The sequence below is a fragment of the Protopterus annectens genome, chromosome 9.part0, assembly GCF_019279795.1.
Source record: "Protopterus annectens isolate FY-2018-M chromosome 9.part0, PAN1.0, whole genome shotgun sequence".
In the NCBI taxonomy this organism is placed as follows: Eukaryota; Metazoa; Chordata; order Ceratodontiformes; family Protopteridae; genus Protopterus; species Protopterus annectens.
In genome coordinates this window covers 1090869799-1090889845 of record NC_056743.1, presented here as the reverse complement: position 1 = coordinate 1090889845, position 20047 = coordinate 1090869799, and the positions used below count along the sequence as shown (strand labels likewise).

The 20047-nt window shown below is 38.7% G+C and overlaps 1 protein-coding gene across 3 annotated transcripts in view; it reads left to right on the top strand.

Moving 5' to 3' along the window:
• CALCOCO1 (calcium binding and coiled-coil domain 1) overlaps positions 1-20047 on the top strand; it is a 1510704-nt gene that overhangs the window by 1079165 nt on the left and 411492 nt on the right. For all 3 annotated transcript variants that reach the window (XM_044083933.1, XM_044083936.1, XM_044083935.1), the window contains exon 13: positions 1-134. This exon is cut by the window's left edge and continues 96 nt beyond it. In XM_044083933.1, coding sequence (XP_043939868.1) covers positions 1-134 — 134 coding nt within the window. The remainder of the gene's footprint in view (positions 135-20047) is intronic.

Sequence of the window (20047 nt, the reverse complement as noted above, 5' to 3'; positions counted from 1 at the left end):
AAGTTGCCTTGGAAGCTTGTGTTGATGTGTCACAGCAAGTACTTCGAGACCAAACACAAGAAGTAGTGATTAGTCAACCAGTTCCAGTGGCATCTCAGCGGAAACAACCTTCTGAAGAAAACAGCTGTGACTCGGTAAGGTTTATTGGCACTTGCATAGGTATGTTGCTGGTTATTTAACTTTCCTGTATTATGCACAAATGAAGTCTGCTACTCCCCACTACAAGTACTACTAAAGTCTGCAACTGGAATTGAAATTACTACACAATGATAGAGTATGTGAGTTTGATTTCATTTGCTATATGTTGCATAATTATGTCATTTTGATGCTGGGAATTATAATAATTTGTGGGGTTAGTGTGCAACACTGAAATCTGTAGTTACAGTTGATTCAGCTGACCATTATTTTAGTCTGCTGAGATTAATACATGGTTGTTGGGACCGTAACTCTCAGTGAGTCTGCTACTCTTAATTAGTGTACTAAACAGTGCTTGTGTCTATGGATTGTATTGAATTCATGTGCTGCACTTAGACATCCCATTTATGTTACTGCAGAATTATATCACTCAGTTGTTGGGCCACTGTCTGCGACTCAGTATATTTACCAGTTTAAGAGTGTTTCCTAATGAGATTTATGCTTGGTGCTGGAAGGTCTAGCATTAAGTACATACAACAGTGCTATGATATTTGAATCTAAGTATTTTTGACTGTTGCTCAGTATACTAACTGTGCTAATATGCATTTTATTCAAATTACTAAGTGCTCAGGAGTAAATATTATAAAGATTACACAGTGCTAAGTTAAGTGAATGTTTCTGATTATATTGCATAGCATTGCATGTCATTCATTCTGCTTCCAGTGCTAGTGTAAGGTTTCTGCAAAGTGTTGTTGTATGTTCTAGACAGTGGTGGAATTTGTGTTAACAAAGTGTATTGGACACTGATAGTGCCTTTACCCCCGCCTGGCTGCTTGGTCCCAATTGTTTCTCCCACATATTGCCCCTGAAGGGAACAGGGTTGGGTACGAGGGAGAGAGCAGGGTCATTGTACTGTTGCTGGTAGAGAGATAGTTTCTAATTTTATGCCCTAATATTCCACTGTACCACAGTGTATGATGACACAATGCCCATTTGCACGTGTGCTGTCATTCACTTGCTTCCTGCATTTGGCATTTATTGATGCCTAATATTTTTGCTTACACATTACTACACATCAGAGCCAAAAACATTGTGGATGATTCCTACACCTTGCTTGTTTTTTCTCAGTCCATTTTTGACTGTTCCTGTAGTACATTAAAGCACTGACGAAACCCTAATCATGGGGGGGGGGGGGTGCAGTGGTAAATGCTCTTCTCCTTCATTCTTAAACAGATTGATGCTTATATTGTAGTGTGTTATGCTTTGCATAAATTGCAGAAATTACAGACCGAAGTTCATCTTTGTTAATGTATTTTTTACCTTATACAATAAGATTTAGACATAAAAACACTAGAAGAAACACTGCCACCCCTAGGTGAGTTCATTAGGGTTTTCAGTAGTAGAGGTCACTGGTGTTTCTTCTTTTTCACTAGCAATTTCAAAGTTGCATATTAGCAATGGCGCAGCTTTTGTATTGGCATGCTCTTTATACACACATGAAGATATGTCATTGTTGCAGAAGGCACCCATTTTTATTTTATTTTCAGACCACAGTGACACTTCTCTTTGTTCTCCATTTCTTGGCTGGGGTGACTCTCTGACAACATAGGTTCATAGGTTGGTACTAGGCTATCGGCCCTAGGGCTATTACAAGCCTACCCATAACAATTCCCTGCCTATTTCTTCCCACAATATTTAATTTCTTCTCCTGTGATGTGTAATGGGTAAATTGATTATACATCAACTTGCCTGTAAGTAAGTGTATGATAGGACAGAATCTACAGTGGGTTAAGTTGGTGTGTCTAAGAATAAATGAAAGATTTAGAGTTGTATCTAAATTTTTTTAATACAGGAATGTATTTATCCTGCTCAATTCAAAAGTAAAACTTGTAAAATGTCATTTCAGTTATTCTGAGAGTTAAGTTACTGGAGAATATGTGCCATATTGAAGGTAATATCCCAGGTTCAAGAATAAACACAGACCACCTGCACTCAGCAAAGAAGTACAAGGTCAGGCACCATTTGACTATAATGTTCTCGTGTGAGCAACTACAGTGACCTTGCCATATTCATTGACCTAGAGGAAACACTGCAATAATTTGGTAGTAATATATCAGTAGTCATGCCGCGGTGGTGCGGCGGTAGCGTTGTTGCCGCACAGCAAGAGGTTCTCCTGTTCGATTCTCAGCTGGAGCGCCTTCTGTGTGGAGTCTGCATGTCCTCCCCATGGTCGAGTGGCCTCTGAAAGACATTCGTGAATGGGTGTGCCTTTGCTGAAGGTTGGGCATCGGGCTGGCAACTCGGCACCATAAAAATCTACTGCCAATCATTAGCGGACCGAAGTTCCGCTGTGGCGACCCCTAACCGGGAAAAGCCAAAAAAACAAACCAAACATATCAGTAGTCTTAAAGTTCAGTAGAAATTGTCTCACTATTGCTTAGGACCTGGCTCAAGCCTTTACTTTTTCATGATTTACAGCTGTGATGAAAGTTTCATGCCATTGGTACATATTCAGTTTTTCTTGCCTCTAATGATCATGTAGGTTTCCTTGATGCTTCTGGGTATTTTGCTGAGATAATGGTTTCCCCCGATTATCACTGTCAGTGTTAATTTGTCTATTAACAGTATCAGCCACATTTTACAGTTTTAATAAGGCAACATAAAAAGCACAGTCATAAGTGTCTTAAACAAGAGTACTTTTTAGTAACTTAAGCTCTTTCCTCTACCATGAAAATCAGGGTCTACTTCAGAACGACAAAAACGCAAACTCTCGAATGCTCACATGAGCGAATAATCAGAAACTCGAAATTGGTATTTTGGGATCACAGTACAGTGAAGATTGGAATATTTGCCCTTTCCTCACTGTAGTGTGATCTCGGAGTAGGAATATATATTTAGTTGGTGGTGTGGGGGGCGCAGCCCCCCACAATACCAATTTCAAGTTTCTGATTATTCGCTCATGTGAGAATTCAAGAGTTTGCATTTTCGTTGTTCTGACATAGACCCGAAATCAGACTTCATCAGAATACAGTCATACAGTAAAACAAGTGTATTTAAATAATTAATAGTATTAACATGACTTCAGTAATGTGACTATTAAAAATCAAAATTAAAGTAACCAAGTTATGAACATGTTTTTCAGGGATACAGATCATTTTGAATTTCATTTTCAATACAGAATTAATTAAAAGTTTTAATTTAAACCAGGATGTTTGTCTGCATTCAAACACAACTTTCATAACAATTCATGGCATAATAAAATAGGTCTCAAAGTTACCACTTCTCATGTTAGTATCCCCCTTTTTCCAAAATAAAAATGTTATTTAAATTAGGGCATAAGTTTCTATGTTTTGCTAATGTGCTGTTTACATTTTTTTAATAGTATAATAGTGTTTGCATATAGGTTTCTTTAAAACATTTGCAGTTTTAAATATGTAAAATGCTGGACAAGAAGAACAAAGAGCTGCCTACACTACACAAGGAGTACCAAAGTCAAAATTACTTTTACAGGTAATCATGGTGTTATTATCACCATTAATGCTAAAATTATTATTTTGGTTATTAATGCTTAGTATAATGTATTTAGTATCTAAAGTATACTGACATTGTGTACTGAGACCACATTTAAACATGCCCATTTGTGTACTACTCTCTTAAAATCCACCATTGTAAATAAACTGCCTGTCACCCAACTTTAAAACCAGGTCATTTGTTGTTCATTCTCTAGCTGTGTACATTACAGAAGATGCTTTCAGAGTGTCCCCTGATTTCTATCCAAAATACATTACTTTTAAACACATTGTGGAATGGATATTTAAGTTTGAGTGGTAAGAAAGAGACATCTGAAGTTTGTGAGCCAACCAGCATGTGCATAGCCTGAAAAACATATGGGGTCACACTTTATTTATGTAATATGGCAAATTCAGTGGTCTGGCACTTTGGCATTGCGGCCATCACCGATTTATCTTTTCCTCTGGTTAGGGTACCCTACTGCTTACATGGTGACTGTATACAGAAGAAGCAAGGTTAGTTTGGCAATAACATTGATTTAAACCCCTTTTTGGCCAAAAGCATTTAGGTTGAGCTGTGGATAAATTAGATTGGGTTTAAAACCTAGGTTGCAGATTTCTGAGGAAGTAAGAATGAATATGTTCCGTTCTGTGTTTTGTGATGCAATTTGGAACAGCATTTTGAGGAAACATTACATTTTTAATTAGCTTCACTTTTTTATCCTGTACAACCAGTAGTAGTGCTGTTTCTTCAGCTTCCTCAAAATCATATTCATCTGAGACAACCATAATATATAGAATGTTATTTAATGGTAATAAAAAATATGCTTCTTTTGCACAGTTCCTGTGCATTATCCATCAACCACTTCCTGCATTGCTGTTTTTTTTTTCAGGAGACTCTCTGTCAGTAAGACATTGTCAGAGTTTTAAGTTGCCTAACATATGACAAGAAAGTGTTTTGAAAATTACAGAGCTTATATGCCACATCTCTGGAAAAATCTTGTTTTTCTTAATTTCAATGAGATTATGAAGTACATTGTATAGCATGCTGATACACAGGCTTAAACATCTAAGCTTTCAAATACATTTTATATTACCCAGGAAAGCACCCCAAATTATATTGAACTCATAGTGATACAAGTATAGAACATCTCACAAAATTAGCTAATTTATTAGAAGCTGATGTTCAAAATTAGATTACTGTTGCAGTAGCCTACGCTGTTTGGGCTATATCTTGTGAAGGATATGACCAACCAGCCAGTTTTTCAAAGCTTAAGGGTACCTGCCACGTGCTCCAACTGCCAGGATCTCTAGCAGAGCCCCATACAAAAGGCAGTTTGAGCATCAAAATATCAGAGCTTTCTTGCTACCAATATGCCATCCTCCTGTGACTTCATGGAGCTGATGATTGGCAGGCCATCTTTTAAAGCTGGGTAGATAAGTTCCCTGCTGGGGAAAAACTTCCACTGACTTACGTTTTTTTTGTAAATGTATGTTTTTGGATAGGAAACGTATGACTTTTACTGTGACAGGGGATTTTACCTTAATGAATGCATGAGTGCTAGTCTTGGGGGAAGGGGTGGATATGTGTACAACTTAGTGGGAGTTTATCTGCTTTCAGCTAACCTCTTTGCAGGGATTCTCCCAGGAAAGGAAAACAAAAAGTAAAAACATATCATTCCTACTGCCTGTATTTCTATAGAGAGCGAAAAATTGCAGGGATTTGCCAGAGAATTTATGTGTATCTTCTATATGCTTGTTTCCTCTTCTGATAAGAAAAGAAAAATAATCCTTTTTCTTTCTGACACCGATTTCTGATTTTCCGTCAGAAGAACAGGTTTTGGAGGGAAAGTGTGCTTCAGAACTCTTTTTTTCAAGTTGAAGACTCTGATTCTGAGGAAGTGAGACTTCAGATTTCCCTCCAGAAGACACTTATTTTTTCTGAAACTTTGACTAAAATGAAGGAAAATTTTCAGTGGAAGCAGAATCATATGCCTATTGCCCGGCAAATGCATTATGATTTGTTACATCTAGAAATTCCTCAACCTTCTTGTTTGATCTGTGTTGGATAATGTTTTCCAGATAGCTTGTTGTTTACCTCACAGTCATCCTCCTGCCATTAGGAGATTTGGTAAGTTATGTAAGGTACATCAAACTCATAAAAAAGTTTTAAAACAGTAAAGAAGATGCTGTTGTGATTTCTTTATCCAAAACTACTTCTGCTAGACAAATGGCTAATGCTAATCCATTTCCCTCTGACAAAGATTGGAATGTTGTTTGTTAACAAGAAACATCTTTATTAAATTATCATGTATGACATATTACCAATATATAAATGACAATAAACCATAACGACACAATCTCAGTTGCAAACATTATACATTCCAAAACGTGCAACACAACTGTAGCTGCAAACATTATGCATCACTTTTAACATATCCAATCATTGTTAGTCTACCATTATATATCTCATTCACATCCTGCCTTTTTTTAAACTTTGCTTCTCTTCTGCATGTGTTGATCCCAGTTTCAATTTTTGCTATGTAATTTGCTCCTACCCTTTTCTAAAGAGCCCAGTTCCAGTTGTTTCAACTCTGTTACTATCTTCACTACTTCTAGTAAAGTTGGTTTAGACTTTGATTTCCATTTTCTAGTAATTCCTTTTTTGGTGGCCATCGTATTTGGACTCCACAAGGAATTATTATGTCTAGGCAATTCTGAGTTTGTATCACAGCTCAGAAAAATCATTCCTCTTTCACTTCATCTGAAAGAGCAGTCTGCAGGGAATCTTTAAAGTCTACCAACTCATTACACTCCTAGAAAATATGTTCCCAGTTGTCTCTTTCCGCCCAGCTGAGGAAAAATTCTTTGAAGTCTGCTTGGGGTGTAAAAATACCTATGTAAGCACTTCCAGGCAAAGATCTGAAATCTTCTAGATTTTATTGCATAGTTGGGTGACATACACGTATCCCCCATTGTTTCTTTGTGAATTGCTTATCTAATCTATCTTCCCAGTCCTTCCTAACTGCCTCTAAATGATTCTTGTAATCATCATGCAATATTTTATATGTTGTACTGTTTATTCCTTTCTTAAAGGCAGCTTCAGTTCTAGATTCTACTAAAAAATTCTACCAGTGCTGGACTTTTGTTTAGCCCCCGCCCCCCATTTCTTTCTCTTTGCCTATACTCTGATATCAGTCCTTGATGTGGAAGGCAATATTTATCCTGCAATCCAAATAAGTTCTTGGCATCTTCATACTCTGTTACCTTTCCTTCTCTAGGTATTTGCTTCCAGTACCTTGGTTCATTTGCCGGTATTCTCCAATACATTCCCGCCCCCCTTGTACTTATTGTCTGTATCCCTAATTGCAGTGATCCCTATCAACAGAATCTCCTTTCTCCATTCCCATGTTGTCTTAGTTCTTAGAAGCCCTTCTGCTACCTTATGAATATAATATTCTGTATGATTATTGCTGTTCTCATTAAAGGTCTGCATCCAAAAGATGGGAAAGTCATTGACAAATTTGGGAATGTTTATTCTTCTATAACTTTAATAGATTTTAAAATACCAAGGTCACATGTTAAAAATTTTACTTTTGTCTTTTTATTAATATGAAAAAGCTAACCAGTAACCTTCTCTCTTCTGATGCAAAATTATTTGAATATCTGTCTTGTTTCTGCTTATCATGTAATTAAACATAACTTAATGTGTTCTTATGATGATTCTGATGTTATATTCAGGGCTGCTGCTCCTGGGTCAGTCATGAAAAGAGTTGCTTGGTTATGTCCTCAAAATTTCCCTAAAGATGTTAAAATTGAAATTTTAAATTCTCAACCAGACACTGAAGTTTGGTTTTGTCCTTCTGGAGCCGAGATGCCTAAGATGTTTGATGAGAGGAAAAAATTGTTTCAAGTGGTTACCCAAATATATATATATATATATATATATATATATATATGTATATGTATATATATATATATATATATATATATATATATATATTGATATATATATATTGATATTGATATAGATATATGAAAGTAGCAGCTTTGGTCGACACCTGTTGACAAAAGTAGCAGATTGGACAATTCTCGGGGAAACCTTGAGCTCAGGAATAAATGAGGTAAAAATGTGGCTGGAATTGAGATTGCAAGATAGGCAATCCTAACATTCAAGTCATTGGAGAGATTCCCTCTTATAAATACTGAAATTGTGAGTACGTTTGTGCTATATTCTACAGTAATTAAGAGAAACTTAAATAGCTAAATAAATACCTTGTAGCTAACCCTTGTGTTATGCAAAGGCAGTATCTCATTATGCTTTACCAACAACAAAAATAATAATATTCAGTCTAGGTTTGATTATAGGATGTAAATTTCTGCTTCCCTAGGCATAAGGTTTATTAACTAACAGACTTGCATGGTACCAGAGAGATATTTTGAAGTAGGTTTGTGATCTGTTTTTGGGCATTGATGTTTTTGTGGAAAAAAAGATATTTAAATTCAAGGTTGGTGCACGAGTAAATGTGAGTATGATTTAGTAATTGCCGATTTCAGAGTTGTTGCAGCTGATACTGTTGTAAGGAAGAAATGTATATCTCAAAACCTTTCCCTAGCATTACTAAGGTTTAGCACTAGGTAAGCCTTCAGAGCAAATATTTTAAGAGCCCCATCTCCCTAAAAGTAGTAGAAGATCTGAAACAGATGGGCAAATAGATGGAAAATGGAAAACAAATAGACCACCCACTTTTTTCCATATGCTGCAGTAAGTTTTCCAGTCAGATCCTTTTTTTTATTTCTAGACTAAACATACTATAATACAGATGAGACAGGCATTAACTAATGAAGTCTAGATGCCATTAGAACAACAGCAAAGAACTGCCCAGTAGGCTAGATTAGTTGTGCTCAGTGAAGGTCATCCTCCATCAACTGTAATTGCCTAGGAGGAAGATTTTACCACTTATAACTTGCTGGCTTGTATTCTGTGTCAGTTTGGAGAGTCAGTTCCCTGAAAAGTGAGTTTATTGAAAGTAAGATGCATACAGCACTTTTTAAAATGAAATCCATTTTCCCCCTCTTTAGAGCAAGCCTCCCACCTCCCCCACACACTCACGCGCGCGCACACACACACACACACACACACACATACACACACACACACACACACACACACACACACACACATACATATGCACATAGAAGTCTTTGCAGCATACATTCCTTAAACTTAATCTCATCAGCTCTGAGAGTGCTGCTCCTACAGACAGACCCTGAATGTAATTGTCTCATTTGATTAAGTTATGTTTTAGCCATGTGCTGTTATTCAAATACCTAGCTATCCCGCAACTAGTAGGATACCTACTTGCTGCAGATTACATAAAACAGATGGACCCGAGAGGTAATATCAGCAGGTTATATCATAAACGTACTACAGTTCCAATTCAGCAGCTTGTTACAAATATTCCAGTAATCAGATTCTCTTGGCTATATCTTTTAATTCAGCGGCTACCAAACTTTCATGCAGCACAACTAGTACCTTTGCCAGAACAAAGAAATATATTTTATTCAGTATTCTTTTTAGTTCAATAAAAGATAAGTGGAGAAGATACTGGGAGAGGATTGAAGTGATTGGCCATTGCTGGCCCACCCAACCTGAAAGCAGCTTAAGCTTGCTAAATGGGTGACACATAATGGGAGAACTAGATGTTCGCTCTATGCAACTGAACCCTAATGAGCATTCATTGCTGTGTAGAAGTTGCACACTAAGCTGAAGAGAACTTAGCAAATGGAGGCACAGTTCCCCTTAGAAGTCAGCATATTTCAGAGTTCAGAAGAACTACTGCTGCTTCCGTAGGGGAAGGATGCTCTGCCTCAGAAGAGAAGGTTTTTCCACTCAATATTTTCCTACTTGTAGCATGGATCAGATGAGCTGATTGTCCCATTTGCTTTGGCATGGGAGTCCCCATAGGGCTCTCACTTCACCCAGAGGTTCTAGGCCCAAAATTAATGGATTAGTTGGTTGCAGGAAGAGAGAGCAGGGATAAAAAAATAAATTTTTGATCTCTCGATCTTGAACATGTTTATCAGAACAAAAATTTGGTCTGCAATCAACCACATTCTCCACCCAGGCAAAATCACCTCCCCAAACCCTAACACTGAGGGTGATAACAATGATATTGCCACCCAGTTTAATGACTATTTCACCTCCTCCATCCAAAAGTTATTCAACAATTTCCCCACTACTACTACTGCAAATACCCCCAGAATACAAAACTGTCACCGTAAGACCAACACCCAATTCTCTCTCAAACCAGTTCCAACTGTCCTAATTTATAAACACCTTACCAAATTGAAACCCACCATTCTCGCTGCTGATAAACTCCTCACTGATTACCTCAGGATTGCCACCTCTGCCATCACCTACCCTATTTCCTTATTCATCAATAGATCTGTAGCTGAACACACTGTTCCCTCTCTCTGGAAAATTTCTTACATAGTCCCCCTACACAAAGGTGGATTCTCAAAAGAACTTAGTAATTATCGTCCCATAGCTATACTGTCTTCCCTTGTCCAAAATGTTAGAAAAATGTGTACACACCCAACTACTGAATCATCTTCTTCAATATAACTTGCTAGCAAATTCCCAACATGGATTTCGGCCAAACCATAGTACCACATCTGCCCTTATATCCTTTACTGACCACGTCAACAAACAAAGAAATCTTGGTAACTTAGTATCTGTTGTCTTCCTAGACCTGTCAAAGGCATTGGACACAGTATCCTACTGCAAATTACTATCGACTGTCTCTGAGTTCAGTCTGGATAACTACTCTCTACTGTGGTTTAAAAATTATCTGTCCCTCTGGCAACAAGCTGTTAAAATGGCATAACTTTCTCTCCTCTCTCCTCCCAGTGAGACAAGGTGTTCCGCAAGGATCCATTCTTGGTCCATTACTATTTTCCATCTTTACCAATAACCTTCCCTCAGCTGCCCAACAAACTAATATAGTGCACTATGCTGATGACACCACCCTTATTTGCTCAGCCCCCTCTGTACAATTACTCCAAGATAGAACCCAGGAAACCTTCACTACTATAGAAAAATGGCTAAATTCTTCCCAACTCATACTAAACCCATCTAAGACCCAACTCATGATCTTCCACCCATCCAGAACTCTCAACCCTACCTAGCCATTCTCAATAACATCCTCCAACAATACCCTTATCACACCAGTAACCCAAGCCAAGCTACTAGGCGTAACTATTGACCAAAACCTAAAATTTAACAAACATAGTACTAATAATTGCCAAAGTTCATAAAAAACTCTACTGCTGCAAGAGCTTCCTCACACAAGAATCCCGAATCACTATCTCTCGTACTCTCCACCTTACTATACACTTCCCCAGTTCTGCCTACTACAATAAAATCTCAAAATTTGCAACCAATGCTAAGTTTCATTCTCATCACTGCCTCTCCCTAAGACAACTAGGATGGTTAGAACTCCCTAACCTACTAAAATACAATCAACTTCTCCTGGCCCATCAACTGCCTATACCAACCAAATAAAAGAGCTGCCCTCTCTGGTCTGCTCACCATCATAATACTGTGTGTTAACTAAGATCTTCCAATACCGCCCAACTGACTGTTACCAATTGCTTATATAGGTCAGGCCAATCTCTTTATTCCTATGCAGTTGCTAAGGCCTGGAACTCTCTACTCCCTGACATTGGATGTCTAAATAGTAAACATACTTTCAAATCCCTACTAAAAGATCTCCTATTCAAAACTTGGATATGTTCCTGTACAGAATCAGACTAATTTCACCTTTTCCTGACTTTCAACATCCCTAGATCACAGATTTACTGTGTAGTTTCACTTAGTGCATAGTACTGTGAACCAGGTGTTTAGGCCACCTTTATAGTTATGATTTCAAATTTATGACCCTGTTTGTCTACGGAAACCTCGTTTTGAATTTATGTTCAAGCAAGTCTGTATTTGTTGTATAATATCTTGTTTAATTGTTTCTCAGTATTCTAACCATTGTATGTGGCATCAATTGTAAAACTCAGATTTTTACTCCTTTTATATGTTCTATGCTCTTTGTACAAAATAGCTGTGTTTATGTAATTCTTTTATTATTTTTATTATTTTTTATTATACTTTTTTACATTGTATTTGGAGCTTTTCTCCCTGGGCCTCCACTGAAAACTGTCATCTTGTGTCCAGTCGGACTAATCAAGTAAACAAATGGAAAGTAAATAAAATAAAAATAAAGAACAAAAAATTCCAGATGGTGACACTGCAGACACTACTCCTTCTCAATTTAAAATGCATTAGTGGTAACTTTGGACATGTAGAGTGGATCTCTGTCACTCATCTGAATCACTGATTTCCTCTTATTTGATTTGGGTTCCCTGTGGTCAGAAATTGCTGAGCAGTACCCCTTTTTTTGGTAAGTTGAAATCAGTGCCTGCTGTGTATATTTTCTTCAAAAGTCTCTGCTTCTAAAGCTAAATGGAGGATAAAGCAGATGTTGACCTCAGTTCTGTGATGACCAAGAGAGTAGTAGTCTACCCTTCTAACACAGATGTTGGTAGCTGCAATTTACGGTCACAAGAAAAATCAAATGTATCCAGATTAATTAGGTTTTCCTTTTGGTTTAAAAACTAAAGCAGTAGGTCCAGTGTCTGTTCCAGTGTTTTTTTAGATTTTTCATACTGCACTTGTTGCAAAGCACTGGCTTGAGCTATTTGTCTATTAAGGTGCATTTATTTGCAGTATCTGCCTGTGTATGTATGCTCATAGCCTATGAGCTGTTACAAGGTAGTTCTTGAGTGGGATCCTTCATTTTTGGACTTTTTTTTCTAGATGTTGATTTTGTCAGTATCAATGCCAGATTGGAAAGGGTCTGCTTTCTAACCTTCATGTGTGTGTCTCCTAACTTTGGACTGAGATTCATTGTAAGTGATGGTCCCATTTTCAAAGATCAAATAGTCAAAGCTGGGTTTGATGTTGACTTGCTCAAAATTGGTATCAGCCTTAACAGGCTTCAGTCTTTGGCAACAGGGGTTGGCATCCTTGAGCTTGAATGCTGGATCAGTGTTGATGCTGACACCACTGATGCAAACTGTTTTGCATATTCCGTCCATTGTGTTTTTCTCCCCATGACATTTACCTTTATAGCAGAACATTCTTCTCTGTTAGAGATATAGTTGATGGACCTTCTGCTACAGAGGTTATCGAAAAAATGTGATGAGGAAAACTGCTTCTCAGAATCTCTGAGATTTTTTTATCCCCAGTTCTCTAGGTTTTCCCAAGGGATTTTCTGCTTTGTCATCTGACTTTGGCAAAAAAAAGTCTCTCAGAATGCTGGTAAGCACATGCTTAAAACACAATGTCAGGGAGGTTCCAAAAGAAAGCACCCCCCCCAAGACAATGGATTGTCAAATAAGCCAGAATGAGTATATGAAGCACCTTGTCCCCCACCCTGACAGTCCTTTAATCCTTCCAGAAAGTCTGAATCTCTGTTTCTCCCTTTGGCAACAGATGGTTCCTGAATGTGGTTCATCTAGGCTACAGATGGCAGTGGGAGAAACTTCCTCCTTTCCAATGGATTATTCTTCATCCACCAGAGAAGACTCTTCTCATTACTCCTATATTACACCATATGCTTTCTTGAGAGTTAATAGAAGCTGTTTCTCTACTCCAGTTAGGGGAAGATGTTTACTCAAGAATATTTTTAACACCAAAGAAAGAAACCAGTTCTACATCTTTCTTTCCTGAACCAGATTGTGTTAGTGCTTAAGTTCAAAATGCTTTCACTTCACAACCTGATATCCCTTCCTTCCCGTTTGAGTTTTCCACTAACTCTAAATTTAAAACATATATTATCACATTGTTATTCATCCAGATTCCAGGTGTTTTTGAAGTTTTGTGTGGATCACATTATCTGTTTACTGTCTTACCCTTTCAACTGTATGCTGCTCATAGAGAGTTCAGAAAGTGTATAGCACCTGTGATAGCCTTGTGTAGGTTGCAGGGTATCCACATTTTTTCCATATTTAAATGAACTGCTTATCTTTCCATAGTCTTTTTCAAAGTGTCAGGAGTATATCTTTTGGGACAGAGATGTTCTACATGGGCTAGGATTCCAAGAGAACATTCAAAGGTCTTTTGGGGCTCCTTATTTACCAGGATAGTGTTCCTGGAGTGAGTTTAAGATACGTCAGTTCAAAGATCTTTTCTTCCACAGGAAAAAAAAATAGATCTATATTTAGATCTGGTCTGGGGGACTTCGTCTCAGAGTTCATTCACACAAGGGATTTTCTCAGGATTCTGGGCATCACAGCATCCATGATTCTCATGATACCGCTTGCAAGACTCTACATGTTGAAGATAAAAATAATGTCAGCACCCATTGTCTTTTCAACTTTCAGTTCTAGGATTTTTAAAACAGGAAATCAAATGGTGGATATATGAAATATCTTAGAATTAAGGTCTCCCATTCTCCCTTCCTGCTGCAAAGCAGTCAGTCACAACAGACGCCTCAGACTTGTTTGGGGTGTAGTGTCAGTGGGCATAAAAGTGTAGCATTTATGGGACAAAAAGAATAGACCAAACCACAGAAATGTAAAAATGATGCTAGCTCTGATAAATCTTTTCAATTCTCTGAATCATCTGTAGTCTCCAGGACCTATTCAAATGTTTACAGACAATACCACAGTGATGTAAAAAATAAGCAAGGGAGAGCCAGATTTTACCACCTATGCAAACTAGTAAACAAGAGACAAAAACCAAGGATAACCACTTTAACACAAAGATTAACTGCTGGAAAAAAAAACGCCAGATCGAGTCAGCAAAATAAGATGAGCACTTTTGTTCTTTTATTACAATTGGAAGTTCATCAAATAGCTTACTCAATAGGAACCAGTAGTTTAAATGACAATGCATAACCAGTCATAGTGTCATAACAATTAAGCCCATTGATAAACTCGTTATCCACATACCTTTTTAAAAAATCTTGGCAAAAGGATTAAAGATACATTGAAATAAATAAATATGTTGGTAGTATCAATTAGTGTTTTGGCACTGAGAGCTGACAAAATATAAGAAATGTTATTAGGTAATTGAACAGTTTTGTAGGTTTTTAATGAGCATTATTATTCATTTTAACATCTTCATTCTTGTTTTTATTCAGTAGCATTTACTTTTGTTAGTATTGTTAAATGCCTTTTTAAGTTCAGCTGGTTCCTTGGGGGTCAATGTTTATCAATGTGTTTTATGTTTTCAACACTTTTAATGTTCTTACCAACTTTAATGTTTTTGCATTACAATATTATGTATGTGCATATATTTTAACATAGGACTGCCAGCATTTTTATTTATAGCAATGGATCTTTAATCCTTTTATTGTTTTTTTTTTTTTTTTTTAAGTATGCGGATAATGAGTTTATGAATGGGCTTAATTGTTGAGAGACTGTGATTGGTTATGTTACGTATTGTCATTTAAACCACTATTTTGTACTGAGTAAGCTGTCTGATGAAGTTCCAGTTGTAATAAAGGAACAAAAGAGCTCATTTTATATAGCTAACCCAATTTGGTGTTTTTTTCAGCAGTTAATCTTCGTGTTAAAGAGACTGTGCAGAATAGCCATGTTAGCACAACACATTCTCACTCTACAGGCATCTTAAATTCCAACAGAGCAAAATTGTATGACAGACAAGTTGAGCAGAACCAGAGCAGACTCTCACAAATGGAAACTCAATTGGGGGTCTTCCAAGATTTAAGCCATCTGTGGGGGGAATTTCTGAGGTAGACTTTTTTGCCTCCTCTCTAAACAATCAACTGGTAAACTTTTGTTCCAGGACTCCATATAGGAAGGCCTGAAATATTAGGTGCCTTTTCCTTTCCTTGGACAGGAATATTACTGTATGCTTTTTCACCCTTTCCACTTATGTCCAGGGTACTTCTGATGACTCGAAATAATCACCCAAGATCATTGTGGTGACTCCCATTTGTCCCAGGCAACAGTGGATGTCCTTCCATATCACGGTTGCAGTATTCATTACACTAGGGATCCCTTGCCAAGGGTAGCCTGACATCCGGCCAGTATACCAAAGCCTTAGGTTGTAAAAGGGACTTTGCACATCACACATATGCTCCCTGCTGATGGTGTAGGACATAAAGGTGACGTATGGACTTACCTTCCTCAAAACTTTTTTGCCACCACTGTGAATGCCATCTTCAATTGTCAGTCTGAGTGATCGTTCATCTGCTGGTTATCAAACTGTTTCAGATAAGTGACCCATTGGGGAGTTTCTTCTCATCTTGACTTTTAATTTTTGTTGTATGGTTGCATGTCATCCAGAAAGGGAAAATGCCAGTATGGGAGACAAATTCCCCATAAGGACCATCACAAGCAGTGTCTCACAACCATATGTCATGCCGTATTTGTCAGACATTTGTTTCTAAAAGTCTTTGTAGTCATCTGTCCTCCTTATACATCTATCTTGGAAACCCAAATGTTAAGTTGTTGGTGGAGGGCACAATGGTGGAATAGTCAAAGCCCAAGGGTCAGCTGTCTGCTAAGAAGAAAGCCAAAAAAAATTAGGTTGGATTCTCTTGCTGTACTGCCTTCCCAGGACATCTCTCTCAAGACTGGTGAAAGCCCGGAGGATCACCTGGTTTGTCCCATCAGATTTCGCTGTCATGACCACTTCCATGGCCAGCATGAATCTGGCTTCTTGCACATCCTCAAAGGCTCTGCAGACATCCATTTCAGATGTTCAGGGGGAACTGCAGCTGATATTTGAGGGACTGAGGGCTGTTCCACAGATTCTTGTTAGGGAGGAGATTCCCACCACATTGATTCAGTGTCATCAGGGGTCTCCATCTCCAAAGATGTTTAACGCAGAGCAGAAACCAAAGTATATTTCCCTTGCTCCTAATGATCCTCAGCATGAATGTCAGGGTTTACACAGGGGTTATTTAATGCTCTTGTTGTTATGAAGCCCCCCTCAGGAAGTCTCTGTTCCTGCACCCCTTGGTTCTCTATTTCTCTTAAGAGGCCCAGAGAGTAGGACTCTTCTGATGAGGACTTAGACTCTGATGAAGAGTCTTTGGCCTATTCCTCCAGAATCTCTCTCCATTGGATTATTGTTCTGAGGAGGAGTTTATTAATCCAGACTCTCCTTTTGAGGAGATTTCCTTTGGGGATTCTACCTCTCATATGATGGAATGTTTTAAGTGGGACTGCACCCAAATTTCTGGTATTCAGAAAAGGTATTATGAACTCCTCCAAATTGAGTCTCCTAAGCATTCTGCTCTTCTTCCTGCTCTTGCTGCTTTGTTGGACACATCTTCAGCAGCTTCTCAGACTCTTGATTCCCAGCCACCTGCTCCTAAAAAAACTGATAGGTTTTATAAGGTGCCTGATGATTGTAAATTTCTTTACAAGTGTCCCTCTGTAGACCCCTCTGTTATTTCTGTTTCTCCTGATAAGCCTTCCAAGCTTTTTCCTTCTACTAATCTGCTTCCCTCTGACAAGGATGGTAGAACAATGGCAAGATTAGGCTAAAAGTTGTACAGCAGTGCTACTCTGGCCTTTTGAACTGTGAATTGCCAGACCCATATGACCAGGTATGTTTTACCCCTCCTATGTTAGACTATTCAAGTTATTTCATACATTCCAGATTCTGAGAGGAAGGCTCCTGCACTCTCTTTGTTGGAGTCCTCTTATAAGGTTGCTTTCCATTCCATTAAATGTAGTTATGAAGCAGCTGATGCCTCTTCTAGAGCTGCTGCCTTTGGTTCTGTGTTAAGGTGTTATTCTTGGCTTTGTCTTCAGCTTTTGTCTGATAATATTAAGACCAACTTGATGGATGCTCCTCTTGATGATAAAAATCTCTTTGGTTCTGCAACTGCTGAGCTTTTTAAGTCTCTTCAGGAGAAAGGTCAGTCTATGAAGGAATTAAAATATAATTGTTAGTACACATCCTGGAGGTCTATAAAGCACATCCAGTCATCTTGTCCCAGAAAAGGGAGTATTGATTGCAGTGTTACCATCCAGAACTTTGACTTTTTCACTGATTTGTTTAATATGCTGAGATCTAGGATGGGTCTCCAGTCCCCTGTTTTCTTTGGAACTAAAAAGAACCTTGAGTAAGTTCCAGATCCTAATTGTTCTGTGGGGACTGTTTGGATGACTCTTTTGTCTAGCAACTTTTATATTTCTAGAGTTGCCTGTTCCCTTTGACTGGGTGGAATGTCCAGGATGTTTTGAACCTAGAAGAGCATCTTCTAGCTCCTTCAGGAGATCTATCTGAAGTCTAGTAAAGTGAGTCAGGTAATTCAGCAATCTAAGCACAAAAGTTGCTGAAGAAAACATGCGCTTTCCATATCTGTCCATCGTACAAGACTTCGGTGGATGGACAGAAGAAGACATCTCTGAGAGTTTCTTCTTGGTAGCTGTCACTGCGCCACCACCATATCATCTACTGGAACTCCTTTGGCTAGAAAATTCTTGTCCGCTGGTGAGGTGATGAACTTATTTGGCCTCTGAGGAACATGTTTCACTGAATCTGGAGACGCCCACACCTTTCAACAAACTAGGTCCATTAGTTCGTCAAAAGGTGGAGACACCCAAGTGGAGGAAGGGCAAGCTCTAAAAGCCTTCAGGTATACAGACTCATCCTCCAAAAGGTTGATGGACTTCCAGCCACCTTTCTTTTTTAGTATTTCTAGAATGTCCACAAAGGCGACATCCTCAGAAGATGACCATGGAGACCCTTCAGAATTATCAAAGTCTGTATCTGATGTGATGGACTCCACTGGGAAGTCTAAATGCTTCCTCCTACATAACCTCTTCCAAGGGACTTCCTCAGATGGGTATTCTGGAGAGATTTCAGAAGAGAGGGGGTCACCCAGTGGGGCATCCTGAGGCCTAGGATCTCCATGTCCCTATGGATACCATGGTATAGAAACAGATACTGGTGCCTTTGGGGGAAGAATGTCCCGACCTGAGAGTGGACCTGTCTGTGGAGACAGCACTCTCCTCATCACCTCGAAAACCCCCCACCCCTTATCCAGGGAAACTCCTGCTCCAAAGAACCAAGGGAAATCCTTGGAACCAAGGGGGGTGGCTCCGAGGCTGAGGTAGGTGCCATGCTTACCCTACCCAACACCTTGAGATGCAAGTTCAGATCAGACAACTGTCCAATCCATCTCCCCTCCCTGGACCTAACTGGAGAGCATCGGCTCCTGGACTCCTCAAGTTCAGATAGAACCAAGGACGTCGGAGTAATATTCAGATCCGAAGATCCTGTGAAAGGTCTCGATTCTGACGGCTCCACTACAGTCAGTTCTGGACATTCTGGCTCTGAGGTCTGAGATAAGATTGGAGGAAGAATCAATGCTGTAAGGGTCGGCTTGGTCAGTTCCGAAGCCCTCTGGGTTGGATCCGACAACAGTTTGGTGAGCGCTGGTGTCCTTAACAGCCTATGGACCTCATGATCCACATCATCGTCGGACAGGCTCCTGGAAGATCCACTCAAGGGGGCAGGAGATGTGGAGGACTGTAGCAATGGAGACCTTAGAGTGGGAGATACTGGCTCCAATTCAGGGGACTGGCTCCGCAAATGAAATTCCATCAGCACCGAAATTGAAAGAGCTGAGGTAGTAGTTTTCTTGGACCCAACAGCCTTCGGGTCCAGAGTTGAAACGTTTGGTAATTTTTTGGATGGCTCTGACTGAGCACTTGAAGATGAGGACCTTTTCCCTGACTTGTCTGACTTTGAAGGAGGGGATTTGCCCAACTTTGAAGAACCCTGACCTTCCTCGATCGCTTCAGACAAGGGTTTTTTTTAAGAGGACCCTTAGTACCAATTTGTTCTTCTTTTCTAACAACACCCTGTGGCTAAAAGAGTGACAGATGCCACAGGACTCTTGGAGGTGAATCTAAGACAGTACACCCAAATGTTATGTCCGTCAGTAATGGATATTTTTTTACCACGTTTGACACATTTTTTTAAACCCAGAGAGTTTAGTTTCCTTAGAATCCTTTGAAGACATAGTACTAGTCAGCAACAACAAAAGAAAGCAACTAACAACTGCACAATATTATAAATATATGTATATAAATATATGTATATATATATATATATATATATATATATATATATATATATATATACTCTACTACTTTTTAAATATTTATTTTTTAACAATAAGAACAACACTGATCACAGCAAGAAAAAACTTAGATGAGGTCCAACAAGCCCTCTAAGTTAAACAGGCTAAGGCAGCTCTCTAATTTAAATGAACCAGCATTGAGGAGTTAAAGGAAGAGAATAAAATGTGGAAAGAAATCCCTCTAACTAAAACGGGCTCTTAATAACTAATTTT